Genomic DNA, 16,297 nt, shown 5'->3' with positions numbered 1-16,297 from the left:
TGGAGGAATTAGATGAGCTTGCGTAGGCACCCAGGTTTGCAAACTCGGCTGCAGAAGTTGAGTGGAACACCACCTTTCTGCAGTATGTGGTGGTCATAGTTCCCTGTAAGCTGAACACTTGGGCGAATGCCCAGGGGAGTCAGGTGCTGCCCAGCTGATTAGCAGAGCACCCATGGCTGGCCTCATGTGTTTCCATGGGTGGTGCCCATCTTCACATGCCTCAGTGCACCTAACAAAATGTATTCCACCCACGCATGGTAAAAATTAGAGGAACCCTGGTGGCGGTTACATGTTGAGTTTGTTGAAAGCCACTGTGAGGATTTGTTTAAAACACACCGAATCACAAAGAATAGCTTCAAAGATTCATTGGAAAGACTGTTCACCTTTGCAGCGTGACTCAGGGAAAACAGATTGCTCAGATTTCGCTTTTCATTCACTTTCTTGTCTGGGTTTCTCAACCCTGCAGGGGACTACTGAAGGGGATGAGTGTTTTCATGGGGCTTTCGCTTGTCAAAGCGCTATATAAATGACAGGCATTAAAAACACTCAATTGAGCAAATCCACAATAGTCAATGAACTAATGAAATCACCATGAAACTATCTGTATCCATAGTAGTTTTTCTAAAAGCCCCTTTAAAGTCTAAATGATCCCGCTTTGCTTCTTTTGTTTTTCCAACCACAAGCCTATATTGGCATGTGAACAAAGATCCTCCTGTGTGAATGCGAGTAGTTGCAGTTACTTTTTGATGGTTTATTATTTTCCTGTTTTAAAAATGTCAGTCATTCCACCAGGGGCCAGCAACTCAACCATGTGACTCAAGTGACAGCAGGAATACCAAATAAGGTTAAAACTTCAAAATTTGTTCCCATGGACTACAGGATGATGATTCACACATGACACATTACAGAAAAATGGGTCTGTCCCACGAAAACTCATCACCTAATAAATTATTTTGTTAGTCTTTAAAGTGCTACTGGACTGCTTTTTGGTTTTGACAGTATTTAGACTAGCACAGCTACCTCTGTGTTACTATTACAGAAATCAAGATCGGTATGGGAAAAGAAACAATCAAGTTGAATTTTCTAAGCTAATCTATTTGCAATGGGTACCTCAGCCAGCTCTGCTGAATCTCATTGGCTTGCTTTTAGTCTTTGCTAGAAAGTTAGAGCATGACCTTGAAGAGTTGTGTTAATGACTTAACACTCCTGGAGACAGGTACCATTGGGTTTAACACCACATCAGCTAGTCATAGAATCGTAGAATCCTACGGCTGGAAGGGACCTCAGGAGGTCATCTAATCCAGTTTCCTGCTTCGAGCAGGATCAACCCATCTAAGTCATCTCAGCCAGGACCTTGTCAATCTGGGACTTAAAAACCTCTCAGGATGGAGAATCCACCACCTGTCTAGGCAACACATTCCAGTGCTTCACCACCCTCCTGCTGAAGTAGTTTTTCCTAATATCCAACCTACTCCTCTCCTTCTGTAACTTCAGACCGTTGCTCCTTGTTCTGCCATCTGACGCCACTAAGAACAGTTTCTCACCCTCCTCGTTAGAGCTCCCCTTCAGGAAGTTGAAGACTGCTATTAAATCACCCCTCAGTCTTCTCTTCTGTAAATTAAACTGCTTTTTATTTTCCTAGAACCTGAGTGCTAACCTGATACGTGGGGTGAGACAAACTTACTGAGATTTATGCACTATACTTTTTTACGTCTGATGAAAAAGAAATCAACTTACCTAGCAAAAGCGGTGTTGCGGCTTAACTGTAAAGCCGTTTGTGTGCCAGTGTTTTTCCTTCCATTAGTTTCAACTATTATCACTAGAGTGTTGGTTAGAAAAAAATGTATGGCAGAAGCAACAAATACCTTTGAGGCAAACTGTTCTAAAGGAGGTATAGTATGAGTTTTATTATCCGGCATCCCCAGGGAACCATGGATGATGGATAATAATATATGCCGGTTAGTAGAGCTGTGGCCAGCAGCTGGCCCTGCTCTACCCCGCAAGGCTGGACAGAGGGCAGCTGGTCACGCACTGGATGAATAGACAGCCAGGCTTTTACGGTACTAAACATTTTCTATTTGATGTAAATCAACTAAGACGAGAACCTATCAGGCAGCTGGCTACTTCAAATTTTTACCTCACCAGGTCGAAGTTGGTAAAATAGGCAAATACATTAAATAAATCAGTGTATAAATTTGGGTAATTCACTCAATTGTTTAAAGTGCATGTTGATTGGAGGGGGCGAGAGGCCAGCCTTTCTAAACTGACTTTTCAATTTTACTTGTCAATGTCATGTTTCTTCTTCCCTCTTAGCGCTACTCTTCCTTCCCCATTTCCCACGCAGTTTTCTTTCAATAATCTGTGCGTCGCATATGTCTCTAGTTTCTGTTTAATAGGAGGATGAAAAGGTCCAGAAAAGAGCCGCAAGAATGATCAAAGGGCTAGAGAACGTGACATATGAAGAAAGGCTGAAAGAATTGGGCTTGTTTAGTTTGGAATAAAGAAGATCAAGGGGGACATGATAACGGTTTTCAAGTATCTAAAAGGGTGTCACAAGGAGGAGGGAGAAGACATGTTCCTCTTGGCCTCTGAAGATAGAACAAGAAGCAATGGGCTTAAACTGCAGCAAGGGAGGTTTAGGTTGGACATTAGGAAGAAGTTCCTAGCTGCCAGGGTGGTCAAACACTGGAATAAATTGCCTGGGGAGGTTGTGGAATCTCCATCTCTGGAGATATTTAAGAACAGGTTAGATAAATGTCTTTCAGGGATGGTCTAGACAGTACTTGGTCCTGCCATTGGGGCAGGGAGCTGCACTTGATGACTTCTCAAGGTCCCTTCCAGTCCCAGCATTCTGTGATTCTGTGAAATCCCTCAGCCTCTCCTGGAAAGTCATGTGCTCCAGTCCCTTAATCATTTTTGTTGCCCTCCACTGAACCTGCTCCAGCACATCCACATCCTTTCTATACTGGACACAGTACTCCAGATGTGGACTCAGCAGTGCCAAATAGAGGGGAACAAGCACTTCTCTAGATCTGCTCTCAATGCTCCTCCTTATGCACCCTAGTATGCCGTTAGCCTTCTCACCCTCACTCACTCACACCCAGCCTTTCATCCACCAGAACCCCTAGGTCCCTTTCCGCTGTCATGGTTAAACGCTACAGGAACTGCAGGGCTTAAGACGGACTGGCTGATGGGATGTTAAACATGAATTGTCCCTGCCTGCACTGACTGCTAAGACGTGATTATCATCATAGAATTGTAGAACAATAGGGATGGATGAGACCCCAGGAGATCATCAAGTCCAACCCCCTGCTAAAAGCAGGACCAATCCCAGCCAGATCATCCCAGTCAGGGCTTTGTCAAGCCGGGACTTAAAAATCTCTGGGGATGGCAATTCCACCACCTCTCTAGGGAACCTATTTCAGTGCTTCACCCTTCCGGTGAAATATCCAACCATGACCTCTCCTACTGTAACTTGAGACCATTGATCCTCCTTCTGTCATCTGTCACCACTGAAAACAGCCTCTCTCCATACTCCCTGTAACCCCCCTGCAGGAAGCTGAAGGCTGCTATCAAATCTCCCCTCACTCTTCTCTTCTCTAAACTAAAAAGCCAAGTCCCTCAGCCTCTTCTCAGACATCATGTGCTCCAGCCCCATAATCATTTTTGTTGCCCTCCGCTGGACCCTCTCCAATGTGTCCACCTCCTTTTCTAATGGGGGCCCCAGAACTGGACAAAGTATTCCAGATGTGGCCTCATCAGAGTCAAATAAAGGGGAATAACCACTTCCCTAGATCTGCTGGCGATGCTCCTGCTCATGCAGCCTGATGTGCCATTAGCCTTAGTTAACACAACGGCCTAAGGTTGAGCTCTAACACGACCTAATTTCTCAATCAGAAAGATGAGGGGGAAATTAAATTTCCCACCTGTTGGTTTCCCTTTTCTCAAGGGCGGCAGGCCCCCGATTCCGTGGTGCGAACAGGCAGGGGAGACAACGGGGGCTGCATTCTGGGGTCTGCCTAGGAAGAGAGACCATGTATAGATGGGTGGCCTGGAGCACCAGACAAGATGCAGGGGTGGAGGCAGAAGATGCAGGCTCCATCCACAGCACTGCTTCTGACCAGCTAGAAGATACTGAGCAAGATGCTTGCAGATATTTTTGCCAGAGTGGGCTCTGATTTGGGATGCCTCAGTTTCCTACATGGCAGCCATTTGCCAGCTGCGAAATTGGGCAGCGAGCCGATTATATGGCACTCACTTCTCTTTTTAGTGCCACAGTGAAGACCAGGTGTTCCTTTAGCAGCCTCAGCATGCCGGTGAGGGAGCCCTGAGAAAGAGTGAGCATGCTGATGGGCTCGGGACAGTGCGCTGTAAGTGAAAGTGTGACTCTGTGGCTGGCAAGGCCTTCCTGTATGCTAGGGAGTTCTTTATTATGCTTTATGGACTTGGATTTCCCCTTAACAGGCCCCCTCCCAACTAAAGCCAGATGGCCCAGACAACTTGAACATGAGTCAATTCCTTACAAGGTAAATTTCCTTGGCCACAGACATTAGAGGTGGAAAAGATGGAGGAGTAATCACACCTTGCCCTGCTCAATGCGGGATAGCTTCCTCCACTGCATGTTTAGTTTTAGATGGCTCCAGGAACAGAACCTTCCCCAAATCCTTTGCAACATGGTGCCAGAATCCTACAGACCTCCTGGCTACAACTGGCTTCTTCTCAGTTCTAGAGCACAAGCCATGTGTAACATTCCTTTGCCTTACGCTGGGTAAATCTTGGAGGCGACTAGCCTGACTTTTGACTTGCGTTTATAGTGATGAGAAACCCTCCCAGGCACACTGGGAAAAAGACACCTGCTGATTCACGGACCTCTCCCAGGAGCTGCAATAACGTGCTGGAGCCGATTGTCAGCCAGCTGGGCCTTCGCAGGTGTCCATCTGAGCATGCCAGATTTCCACTGACAGCAGGGGAAATAGAAAACTGCACAACTTGTCCTCCCACATGTCAGTTACGGCGTGTCTACGCAGCAAAGTTATTTTGGAATAACAGCCACTATTTCAAAATAACTTTGCGAGCGTCTACACAACGCAACTACTATTTTGAAATAGCGGGCGCCTGATTTCAAATGTGGTAAACCTCCCTCCATGAGAATAGCACCTATTTTGAAACAGATATTTCAGAATAGGGGCTGTGCAGACAGAGAAGAAGGGCTATTTCAAAATAAGCTATTCTGGAATAGTTTATAGTAAACCTTTGAAATATGTGGCTTCAAATTGCGTGTGACTCGCTTTAATGTGAGTTAAGCGGCTCTGCGGCTGTCAGCCTGCCTAAGAGCCCCTCCTCCCTGCCTTCCCCCAGCTGCATGGCTGTCAGCAGGAAGAAGCGGCTAGGAAACTGCAGGCGGCAGGGAGCTGGGAAGCAAGTGGCAGCGTGGGGGTTGCAAGAACGTAAGCCCTGCATAACTCAGGATTTTGCTGTATTCCAAAATAAAGTTGCTGTGTAGACATAGTAGCACTGCTTCCAGGGGCTCTAATCCAAAATAGGCTCTATTGCATGTGAATGCACTATTTTGGGATATATTTTGCTTATTTGGGGGCTTCCCTGTAGTGTGGGCACGTTATTCCAGAATTTTCGTGGGTAAAGAGCCACATCTGACAAAGATGTGGGTCTTTACCCACGAAAATTCTGGAATAACGCGTCCACCCTACCCATGAAAGCTTATGCTCCAAAATATCTGTTAGTCTATAAGGTGCCACAGGACTTCTTGTTCTCGAAGATACAGACTAACACAGCTACCTCTCTGACACTTATTCCAGAATTGTTTATTTTGGAATAATAACTCCAGAATAAACTATTCTGGAATAACTCTGTAGTGTAGACACACTCTTACAGACATAGGTATCCTTGTGGAAAGCTGAGTGACAGCCTCTGCTCAAAAAAGCAAGTCAAGTATATTGGAAAGCCCTACTTAGCTCAGTATGAGTCCTCCAGCTGGACACCGGCTGCAGTGCTGGTCCCTCTGCTCAGACGACAAACAGAAGGGGGCTCAGATGGAGACAAGCAGAATTAGTGACCTGGAAAGAGTCATGCTCCAGAGAGAGACTGAATAAGCTGGACCTGTTTGCTCCAGAGACTGGAGATGAGTGAGAGGGGAGGGGAGAAAGGGATTCAACACCCTGCGGTATAAAGAGGCTCCAGCACTTATTTTAACCTTTGGCACCGTAAGGAACAAAGAGGCCACTCAGTGAGACTGAGAGATGACAAATGTAAAACTGACCAAAGAAAACACTTATTTTAAAAACTGAATATCCCACGAGCTGGTGGAACTTATGCCACAAGATGAAGGTTGAGAGCAGCGTTCCCTGTAAGCTGTGCGCTCCTGTGGCCGCTCAGGAGAAATTCACACGCCTCCCTGGGTTCACATAAAAATTTATTCTGCACATGGATGGAAAAAGTCTGCACAGGGCTAGAAAAGATTAGAGGGAACACTGGTGAAGAGCTGAGCAGCACTACCCATGCACAGCCGATAGTGACAGCAGCCAGTGTGCAGTGAGATAACACTTTTTTCCATAAAGGACCTACCCCTGATGTTTCAGGGAATAAGCCAGGCACTAACTGATGGGGGCTGGCATACACTTCCCCAGTGGTAGGCTTTGCAACAACTGTCCTTTACTGCGAGTGTAACACATTCTTAAGAAACAACTGGCCCACATCAGGAGTGGGTCATTACACAAGTGACTGGCTCCTATATGACAATTGCTCTATTTCCTTAGTACTTTGCAAAAGAGACGCCAGCAGCTGAGCAGTTCTGATTCCATCGAGCAGAAGGCACTGGTGACATGCACCTCCTGGCCAGGACATTAGCTTGGCCAGTTGTGAACAAAGGACCAAATTCTGCTTCCGCTGTATCTGTACAAATCTAGTGAAGTTAGTGGCCTGTCATGGGTAGAACAGATGGCAGAATTTGGGCTTTTGTCTATTCGGCAACAGTCAGCACACACCACAACATAGAGATCTTGGTTTAAAGAAAGACATGCCAGAGTTTGCAGAGTAGGAAAAGAACCTAGACCTGCTCAGTGCCATCATCCCCACTTGTGAGTTTGGTGTGGTCCATTACACAAGAGGTCTCTTTACACAATTCAATTCAGGGTTAAGACCATAAGTCCCCTCCACAGCCAAGGTATGGGCCAGAGTGGAGGTTTCATTTCAAGACGATCTGTGTAATTGCGTATGCCTCTTCTCTCGTGCATGCACAAACCAAGCTAGAAAAGCAGTGCCCAAGCAGAAAGCAGTTACCAAGTCTGGTCCACATAAGAGGATAAGAGTCTGCTACATCTACCAGCAAACAGAGTTGCTGTGTTAGCTTAAGCATTAGTGTCTGAAGCTGTTTAATGATGAAAGTCCCGCATTTTAACTTACGAGCACCAAAACAGCCCCCGTTACTAGAACTGGGTGGTTTTTTCTATCAAATGCTAAATTCACAAAATATGATGTTTCACCAAAACCAAAACACTCTGCAAATTTGGGTTGAAATCAATGAATAGTTTCAGCCAAATGAAAAACAAGGAAACTTTTTTCAAAAAGAAGTCAAAACATCCTTTCAAACCAATGTTGAACTATTTTGTTCAACCCAAAGATAGTGTTTTCATTATCTTGTTTTGGAGAGATAAGCAGAAGAAATCAGTTTTGGTACAAAACTAATTCATTTTTTTAAGATAAAAAAAAGTCAATTATTCACTGAGCTCTATGCAAACAACAGCATATCTCACAGGTGGCTACAACCGATTGCTCTCTGTAAAGTTGCAGCTTTGATCTCAAACTGAAATAAAACATTTCAATTCATTTCAACAATTTATTTCCTCAAAAATATAGCAACAGGGGCCTGTCTGCATTTTGAAAACTGATGACCCACTCGGTCTCATGAAAACATATCTTTTCAGTGAAGCGTCAATGGTAAATTATTGTAAACAGTTGTTTCCTATAAGAAATTAAGTTAAACACAGAAAAAAAAATGATGGGGGCTAATGTTTCCCCTGCCCCACCCCGCCACTCGGTCCTGTGGTCAGATCAGCTCTAATTATGAGAGGTCATGTGTCGGGATAAATGGTGCCGTTCCCGGAAGTATTCGAGGCAGATGGGACACCTCAGCTTCTCCTCCCGTCTCCTCTTGCCCTGCGACTCAGGCGAGGAGGAATCCTTCTTGTGATGGGACCTCATGTGGAAGACCAGGTCGGACGTCATGCGGAAGGAGAGGTTGCATTTCGCGCACCAGTTCTGGGCGGCCACGCCGAACGACGTAAAGGTGGGTGGCAGCAGAGTCAAAGGTGAGGAGGAGGATGAGGAGGAGGAGGAGGTGGGGGTGGCGGTTTGCAACTGCTCCCCGGTTTGTTTCGGCCACAGTCCTGAGGTATACGGGAAGGCACTGCTCCGGCCGATGCTGACCTGCAGAGCCTGGGAACTGCCCAAGTCACTGACACAGAACTTGGAATTCAAAAGATTGCTGTAGCACGTGATGTCCGCCGTGGTGAGAAACCCACAGAACCCTCCCAGGCTCTTGGGCGACTCGTTCAGGGGACGAGTGGAATCCCCAGCAGGCCTGTCCACCAGACACTTGGTGGGCTTGCTGAAAGCACTTTTCTGCTCCCCCCGGGCTCGGCTGGGCCACACGAAGGAGAACGCGCTCCCTGAGGAGCTCAGCGCCACCTCCTGGGGCAGCTGCTCCTTGCCACACTGACCTGGGCCACCACCTTGCTCCATCTCCTTTGTTCTCTCGTTCCTCAGGCGGTCCTTCAGCCTCCTGACCTCGGTGAAAGCACTCTGCTTCTGCTCCCCGGCATCCCGCTTCAACACCAGCTTCCCTGCGCTGAGCTTCCAGATGGAGCCAGCCAGGGCATGGTCCCCTGCCGCCTCCTCCTTGCCTCCAAAGCTGTGGGCTGCTCCCAGGTTATTGGTCTTCTCCAGCAAGACTGGTTTCCTGCTCCTGGGGCTCTCTGCCTCTTCCGATTTTGATCTCTTCTCCCCAGACAGCCCCTGGGGCTCGTTTCTCCTTGTGGCTATTTTACCCTCCAGGTCCCTTGCCAGGCTGTGGAAGTTTGTGGTCTGCTCAGCCGAGTGATCCTTCCTGGCCTTCTGCTCAGGGAGACTTCTCCACGGCAGGGTGGTCTTCTCCTGCACGCAGAGGAAGCGGACGTGGGCCAGATAGAGGTGCTGCCCTTTAAAGACCTGCTTGCATTCAGGGCACCTGAGATCTGTGGGAACAGACAATAGCCATTGGGTGGGTGTAACCGGCTAAGACTCCCCAAACAGCCAGGCTGTGGCCCTGCCCACTCTGTGCCCTGAGGCCCCATTTCCACATTCCACTCTGCCCCATGACCCCATCCACACTGCTCCTCTTCCCTCCCTCGCTCTGCCTCTCTCTGAAGCTGGCAGGGGCTCATGTGCGCCGGTTGGGCAAGCTGGGGCTTGGACTAGCTCACAGCCTGGGGCAGCCAGCAGCTCAGGACTCCGGGCGGCTGGGGCAGGCCGGCTGGGGCTCGGGGCAGCTGGGGCAGGCCAGCCAGGACTCAGGGCAGCTGGCATGGGCCGGCCAGCCAGGATGAGGGCAGCTGTTGCAGCTTGGCTGGGAAACGGGACAGGTGGCACGGGCCGGCTGGGCCTCAGGGCTCGTCCAGGAGGTGAAAGGGGTAAGGTGGGGCAGGCAGGGGACTAGCCTTCCCAAATGGAGGGTTCATATGACACCCACGCCATAGAGTTCTGTCTAGTCGCAGTCCCGGCTGTTCCTAAACCCTGGCAGCTCTCACTTACTCTGGTCTAAACCAGGAGCAACCCTATTGCTGGCTCGCTGGGGCCAAGCCAACAGGAGCGTGGGCTCAGCCATCACCCTGCTATGGGAGGCACCTCTCCTGCGTTCACTGCACACCCACTGCTGCCTGTTGTACTGCTGTCCTCTGTTCACAGCAGAGACTGGCTGAATCCACCCTCTGAGCTCTGCGGCAATTCAAAGCCCAGAAATCCATATCTGGGCCTGATCTTGCCAACAGGCAGATTAGCTTTGCAGTGGCCTCCATGAGAAACCCATCTCCGAGCACCCCTGTGGGGCTGAAAGTAGGACCCAAATATGGCTGGCACCTCTCTCTACTCTGTAAGTCACGCGGGGGGTACAATGTCCGGGTGGCCCTGCCAGGGGTGCTGACGGAGTTACGCCAGTATTCTCAGAACGCTCCTGTTCTGCGATCAGAGGCCTATTCTGTGTTTCACTTACACCCCTCCCAAGCTGACCTGAGGAAGAGGCTGTCTTACACCAGATGTCTACGTGGGAGGAAGGGTCTACCGATACAACTCCGATGCTTTAAACTCACACCTTAGCTTATACCCAAAAATCGAACATTTCCCCTTTGAGTCGGTCAATTTCCAGGCTACTACCACCAGTTTTAAACTGACCCAAGTGCGTCCACACATCCAAGTCGCACCATTGTCACTAAAACCAGTTCAAAAGCAGAGGAGGTACAGACCTCTGTGCGGACGCACTTCTATCATTTTCAAATGAGTTATAGCAGACAGCAAATGTACACAAACAAGAAGTCCTGTGACACCTTATAGGCTAACAGATATTTTGGAGCTTAAGCTTTTGTGGGCAAAGACCCCTTTGTCAGACGAAGTGGGTCTTTGCCCATGAAAGCTTAGGCTGCAAAATATCTGTTAGTCTAGTAGGTGCCACAGGACTTCTTGTTGTTTTTGAAGACACAGACTGACTCGGCTACCAGCAAATATACAAACATCATCAGCTACAAGCCAGATTTAAACCCATCTGAGAGCCTCCACCCTGGATTTACAATCAATTTGGACAAATGCCATTAAAAGTCACCCCAAGAGTTACACTACGGCTTTGCATGCGGCTGTGCGGTGAAGCTGCCCACATCTCCCGAATGCACGGTGAGTCTTTAAAAGACAGTGTGGTGTTCTGTCTTTCTCATTTGCAAAGCGATTTGCTGAGTGTAAGTGAGTCTGGCCCAGCTCCCAGGCGCCCAGGGAATCAGAATATTCCACACGTAAGAAGAGTTCAGAGCTAATCTCTGACCCCAAGGCTTGAGCTGCTTGCCTGAGTCTCTGCCAGAGCAGCAGAGGCCACACAGCTATTTATAGTGCACTAGTGCGTTCCCTGTTTGCACAAGAGTGCCTCCCCCACCTGCGAGACTCCACCTTGGTGCACCAGCCAAAAGATTTCCACCAGCCCCCAAATTCCAGCCTGGGATCTGAGAGTTGAGCTGGGCTCCCCGGCTGTCAGGAAGGTTTTGCCTTCGGCGATGCCTCTGCTACCTCATCACTGGCCAATTTTCCCACCAGTGCTCACCAGGTTGGAGAGTCTGAGCGCTGATGGCATTGAAACCCAGGAGGCTGGAGAGCTCCTCATCATACCAAACCAGGAGCTCCTCGTTTTTGCTGATTTTCCTCGTAGATCGATAATACAATTGGCTGTTTTTCAAGTAGGCTTCCAAGTTCTGCTCCTTGCTATCTGCAGCTGCTTGAACCAGCCTCATCCAGGGCAGTCCTGCTGGGCTGTGCACTGAGGTGACATCTACCTGTTGGGCACAAGGCAAAAAGAGAGACAATAGGGACCCCGGATGCACCAATTCATCCACTGCCCTGTCCTGTCTTGCACGTGATCCAGTACATAAGGGCCATGACTCTGACACAGCAAGTGCATACACGGGGGGAGCTGATCCTGTCTGACACGCCCACGTCCACCCATTTACAATATCTGCAGCCGACCTGAACAATATCCTATGGGAGTACAGTGCCTGCAGCCACGGAAAGGCTGGTGAGATGGTGAGACCATCGGTACCAGCCAACAGAGCAGGACAGCTAGAGAAGGTGCAACCCTATTAAGTGATGGGTAGCCCGTGTTGTCCTGCTCCCTGTGTTCGCTGATCCCCATCTGGCCGACTGCCTGGCTTCCCTCCTGCTCTGCTGTGCCCACTCCCCTGGCATTACCAAAAATGTAGAGCTCTCTGCCCCTGCGGAGCTCATTCCCCGAGAGGCTCTTAGACAGTCTCATGGCCTAGCCATTCAGCCTCACTCACCTCATCTGCCAAGATAGGTCAGGGCCATTGTAACTGAGCCACAGGGAGATCAGGTAACTTGCCCAGGGTCACATGTTGAGTCAGTGGCAGAGCTCGGAACTCAGCTTCCTAGTCTGCTCTCTTGTTAGTAAGACTTGATCCAGAAAGCATGAATATGTTGCTCCGGATACAAATCAGAAACTCCATTGCGCTCTTCTCCTTTGTCAATTCACTCCCATTGGGAAAATCCTAACAAATTTCATGTTGAGTGATAACCTCTCCCTAGGGTATAATAAATGATCCTGTAGACCTTCATAAATAATTAGATCCCTGCAACTGAATTCTATAGGGCAGCATGAAACCCCTAAAGAAATTATCTCATTCTCCATTAAATTATTGAGGGCTTCAGAATTACTGCCAGAAAGCTTGGTTTCATCTCTACTAATGCCTACGGAACTTTTCTGAACAGGATACTCCTGAACCCAACTAATCAGCATTCATACCTTGCTCACCAGCTTCAGAAATTGTGCCATTTATTCATATTTTGCATCAAGTAAAAAAATTCAAATGTATTCCAACGTATCCTTAAAGGACAAGCCCTCAACCACTGAACGCTGCAGACACAATTATTTCTGAACAGCCAGTACAGCCAGTAACAGGTACTTATACTGTAGGTTCAGTGTCATTAACTACCCTCTTTATTAAAAGAATTGTATTTAGGTTTCAAAGTCACACACTCAAAAGTTTAAAAATGCCAAAATTTAAGGATGCCCATGCAAAATTAAATCTGCTCCATTATGCATCTGCATTATGAGCTGCTCTTTAATGATATGATCCAATACTATTTTTTCGAGAGAACTCCTGGCTCCTTCAAGACATAACATAACTGAAGCTCTGGGAACGACACGGTTGTTCAGTATTTCCTTTGGTCCTCCTCATTCTAAGTGTGGTCCCTGCCTTATTCCCTGCCTGGATTTCTAAACATGCTCTGAACAGGCAAAGATGGGTCTGCACATGGACATCCCTTTGCTGTTCATCACGTCAGCATCTGATCAGTAATTAATGTATCTTTGCAAGACAGGGAGAGTTTTTACAGCTTGGAAACTGAAGCACAAAACAATTAAGGACAAAATTTGACCTCAAAGAGGCTGATTTTTGAGTGCTTTAGGGCTGTTTTAAAAGAGAGACGTGTGGAAGTGAAATACTGAAGAATGAATTTAAGAATGAACTTAAATTTCACCCGACTGATTTCTCCCTCGTTGTTTCTCCAAAGTATTTGGACATTGCTGTGCTGCTTTCACTCCTCAGAATACATGCAGCAGAATCAGATCACATTAGCAGCTTGGGCTGAGCAACGCACTGTTAAGGGGCAATTAGTGTTAATATGAGTTAATTTGTGTAAGGGACAGGGAGCTCAACTAGCAGCCCTGCAACTTGTTCCATTTAGACCAGGGATTCCCAAACTATGCATCGGGACCCAAACATGGGTGGCCATTACATTTGTTAAGGGTTGCCCGCTGGATGGCTCTGAGCCACATGCAGCTCTTAAAGGAGTCATTTGCTGCTGCTGCCGCTGGCTCTCAGGTCCTGCCCTGCCGCAATGAAATGGAACTCAGTTGAACTGGTTTAATGGCCAGCAGGAGGACCAGCGAAGGAGCTCTGGGACAGCAACGGTGCTTGTGTGAGGTAGGTGGCGGAGGGGTCGGTGTGGGGCTGCAAGGGGTTAAAGCCTGGGGACAGCGGAGCGGCCAATCAAGTTTTATAATTTTTTTTCCCAGGGGAGAACCTCCTCTCCGCCTTGGTTTGAATTGTCTTGGGTCACAAAGTCGTACTGCGTGTCAAAATGGGTCGCCGTCCCGTAAAGGTTGGGAACCACTGATTTGAACAATAAGGCTCTTAACCATGACTGGCACAGGCAGAAGTCCTGTACTCCCTGGGGTTGTAACTAACAGCCAAGGTTTTCAGAAGTGTGGGGCACCGGCTCACTGCTAGACGTGCAGAATCAGGCCCTAAGGAAGCAGGCTGAACAGGTGGAAGGAGGACAGGGTTGTGAGACAGAGCAGAAGAGGCTGCCCTGTGGAAGAGCATCCAAAGGAAACCTCTCCACTCTCCAGGTGTTTTGGTCTGTACGTGGTGTACTGCTGGGCCCAAAGCCAAGCTCCTCTGCTCATGGGTGCCTTGGAAAGGGTATGCACCTTCCGTGTGTCTACACAGCAGGGAAGGTGGCTGGTAGATGCCCAGTGCAGCGCCCCCGGGAGGGAAGAGGAGGGACCTTTCAGGAGAAGGCAGCCGGCACAAGACACAGGAAGCAGCTGGGCTCAGGGAGTTCAGCCTAGCAGGCCTGACTGATTTGGTGGAGGCGGGCACAGGGTGGATGAAGCTAGCTGAGCCCTGTTATTGCCTAGGTCTGGGGTGCAGAAAGCCTCACGGGGGCTGGTTAAATTGAGGACCCAAAGGGACTGTTGCAAGGAGGTGACCCACTGATAAAAGAGCAATGGGGGGTGCAGATTCCCTGGGAGACAGAGTTAAAAGCTCCCCAGTGGGACCATCACTGGCCAGAGACCGAGCGTGAGAATCGCTGCCCGGCCTGATGGGTAGGGTGCAGCCCTCGGTGAAAGGGGACCAGCCTCCGGCGCCAAAGGCTATTTATTGCCTGGTTTGGATACAGTGGAGGCAGGGTCCTCACACTGGAATAGCCTCTCCCTCAGTGCTCGGGGCAACACCTGAGTGACGACAGAGCCAAGTTCAAAGCCCTTCGCCCCAGGTGGGGAGGAGGAAATTAAAGCTGAGTGTCCCTGATCCCCCACCGGCAAGCACCCAGACCAGTGGGTTTAAAGCTCCTAACGGAGTCCGCAGCCACTGCACGGCAAACCCTCCCTTTGCTTTTCTCCAGATGTGTGAATGTGGAACGTGGCAGCTGGGCTGAGCTGCCAGTCCATCTCCCTGACTTCTCGCTCTGCTGAAGGATTTCATCCACGCGGCGCTTGGTTTGCCCCTGCAGGATTTGTTTTATTCCTTGAAACTGCCCGCGAAACGAGAACTCCCTTATTTCCCCAGCACCACTCGCAGGGGCCGGCCAACACGCGTAACCCCGGCTGTGCTTGTCTAGGAGTTGGTCCACGCCACTTCAGAGCCTACTCCCCAACCCTGCAGGGGTTTGCCACCTTCAGCAGCACAGCCCATGCGGTCACTGGCTGGTTGGAATTCAAACAAGCGGTGGATTCTCTGTAACTTGTAGTCTATAAACCAGGATCTGGGGACTCCAGCCAGAGCTCAGGGGTCTGTCACAGGAGGAGGCGTACGAGGTTCCCTGGCCTGCGATGTGAAGGGCAGATGAGAAGAACGTGATGGTCCCTTCGGGTCTAGGCGCTAGCTGATAAGGGAGTGACTGGTAAGCTCAAGCAACAGCCACTTGCGTTTTGGGAGTTGAGGGTGCCAGGTTCATCTCCCCAACAGCCGCCAGTGGGTTGGCTATGCCATGGGAGCAGTGTGGTTCCCCGCGGAAAGGGGAGGGGGTTAAGCCCAGGGGTGCCAGCTGACCTGGTTTCTAAGAGAGAGTAGGGCTTTAAGATGCCGCTGTGGCTGTCCAGTGCAGAGCTGGGCCTCGCCTCAGCCCACTGCAGGTACATCTTTCCCCTGACTCCCAGGCTCTCTCCAAGGCGCTGGCGACACAGTCCCAGCAAAAAGCCTGACAGTCTGGTGTGTCAGCCCAAACCCACACACAAACAGCCCCGGCTCCTCCCTCCTGGCACTGGCCGCTAGAGACGAAAGCAAAGGGGACCTGCTGCTCCCCCTGCGGCCCGGGGAGAGACTGGGTGGAGAAGATTCCCCTGTTGTGCTTTCTTTGGGAAGCCTGTGCCTGGACTTCCAACCTCCGCCCCGGAGCAAATCGCTCTCCTGGGTGGGTGGTGGGGGGATGGTGTGGCCCCTCTTACACCTCACAGGGTGAGCAGGTCGCACGCCAAGCCCATGGCTGAGCGAAGAGGTGCCTCTCGATTCCCCCCACCTCCCATCAGTTCGGCAGCAAGTCGAGGATGCCTCGGCGTAGGATGGTTCTCAGCAAGGAGAGGTTCTGGGCTCTTTCCCCGCACGGCAGCTGCACTTGCCAGGATCCCTGGGAACCCAGCCTCCAGGTCAGCACCATGCTGAGCCAGTTTCCCCTGTCGGTGAAGCTCTCAGCTCTGCCAAAGTAGGGGTCAAATGAAATCCCAAGCCAACGGCCCCAGAGGAAAAGAGAA

General features: G+C 49.6%; 1 protein-coding gene across 2 annotated transcripts in view; it reads right to left on the bottom strand.

Annotated features, from left to right (window-relative positions):
• Positions 1–7,982: 7,982 nt before the first annotated feature.
• The window catches only part of ZNF488 (zinc finger protein 488), a 42,040-nt gene continuing 33,725 nt past the window's right edge, over positions 7,983–16,297 (bottom strand). For both annotated transcript variants that reach the window (XM_074999897.1, XM_074999898.1), the window contains 2 exons: positions 11,351–11,579; positions 7,983–9,248 (listed from right to left, as the gene is read on the bottom strand). In XM_074999897.1, coding sequence (XP_074855998.1) covers positions 8,074–9,248; positions 11,351–11,579 — 1,404 coding nt within the window. In that variant the 3' untranslated portion in view covers positions 7,983–8,073. The remainder of the gene's footprint in view (positions 9,249–11,350; positions 11,580–16,297) is intronic.

Source organism: Carettochelys insculpta, chromosome 7, assembly GCF_033958435.1.
Source record: "Carettochelys insculpta isolate YL-2023 chromosome 7, ASM3395843v1, whole genome shotgun sequence".
NCBI classification, from domain to species: domain Eukaryota; kingdom Metazoa; phylum Chordata; order Testudines; family Carettochelyidae; genus Carettochelys; species Carettochelys insculpta.
This window is presented reverse-complemented; position numbering and strand designations above follow the sequence as displayed.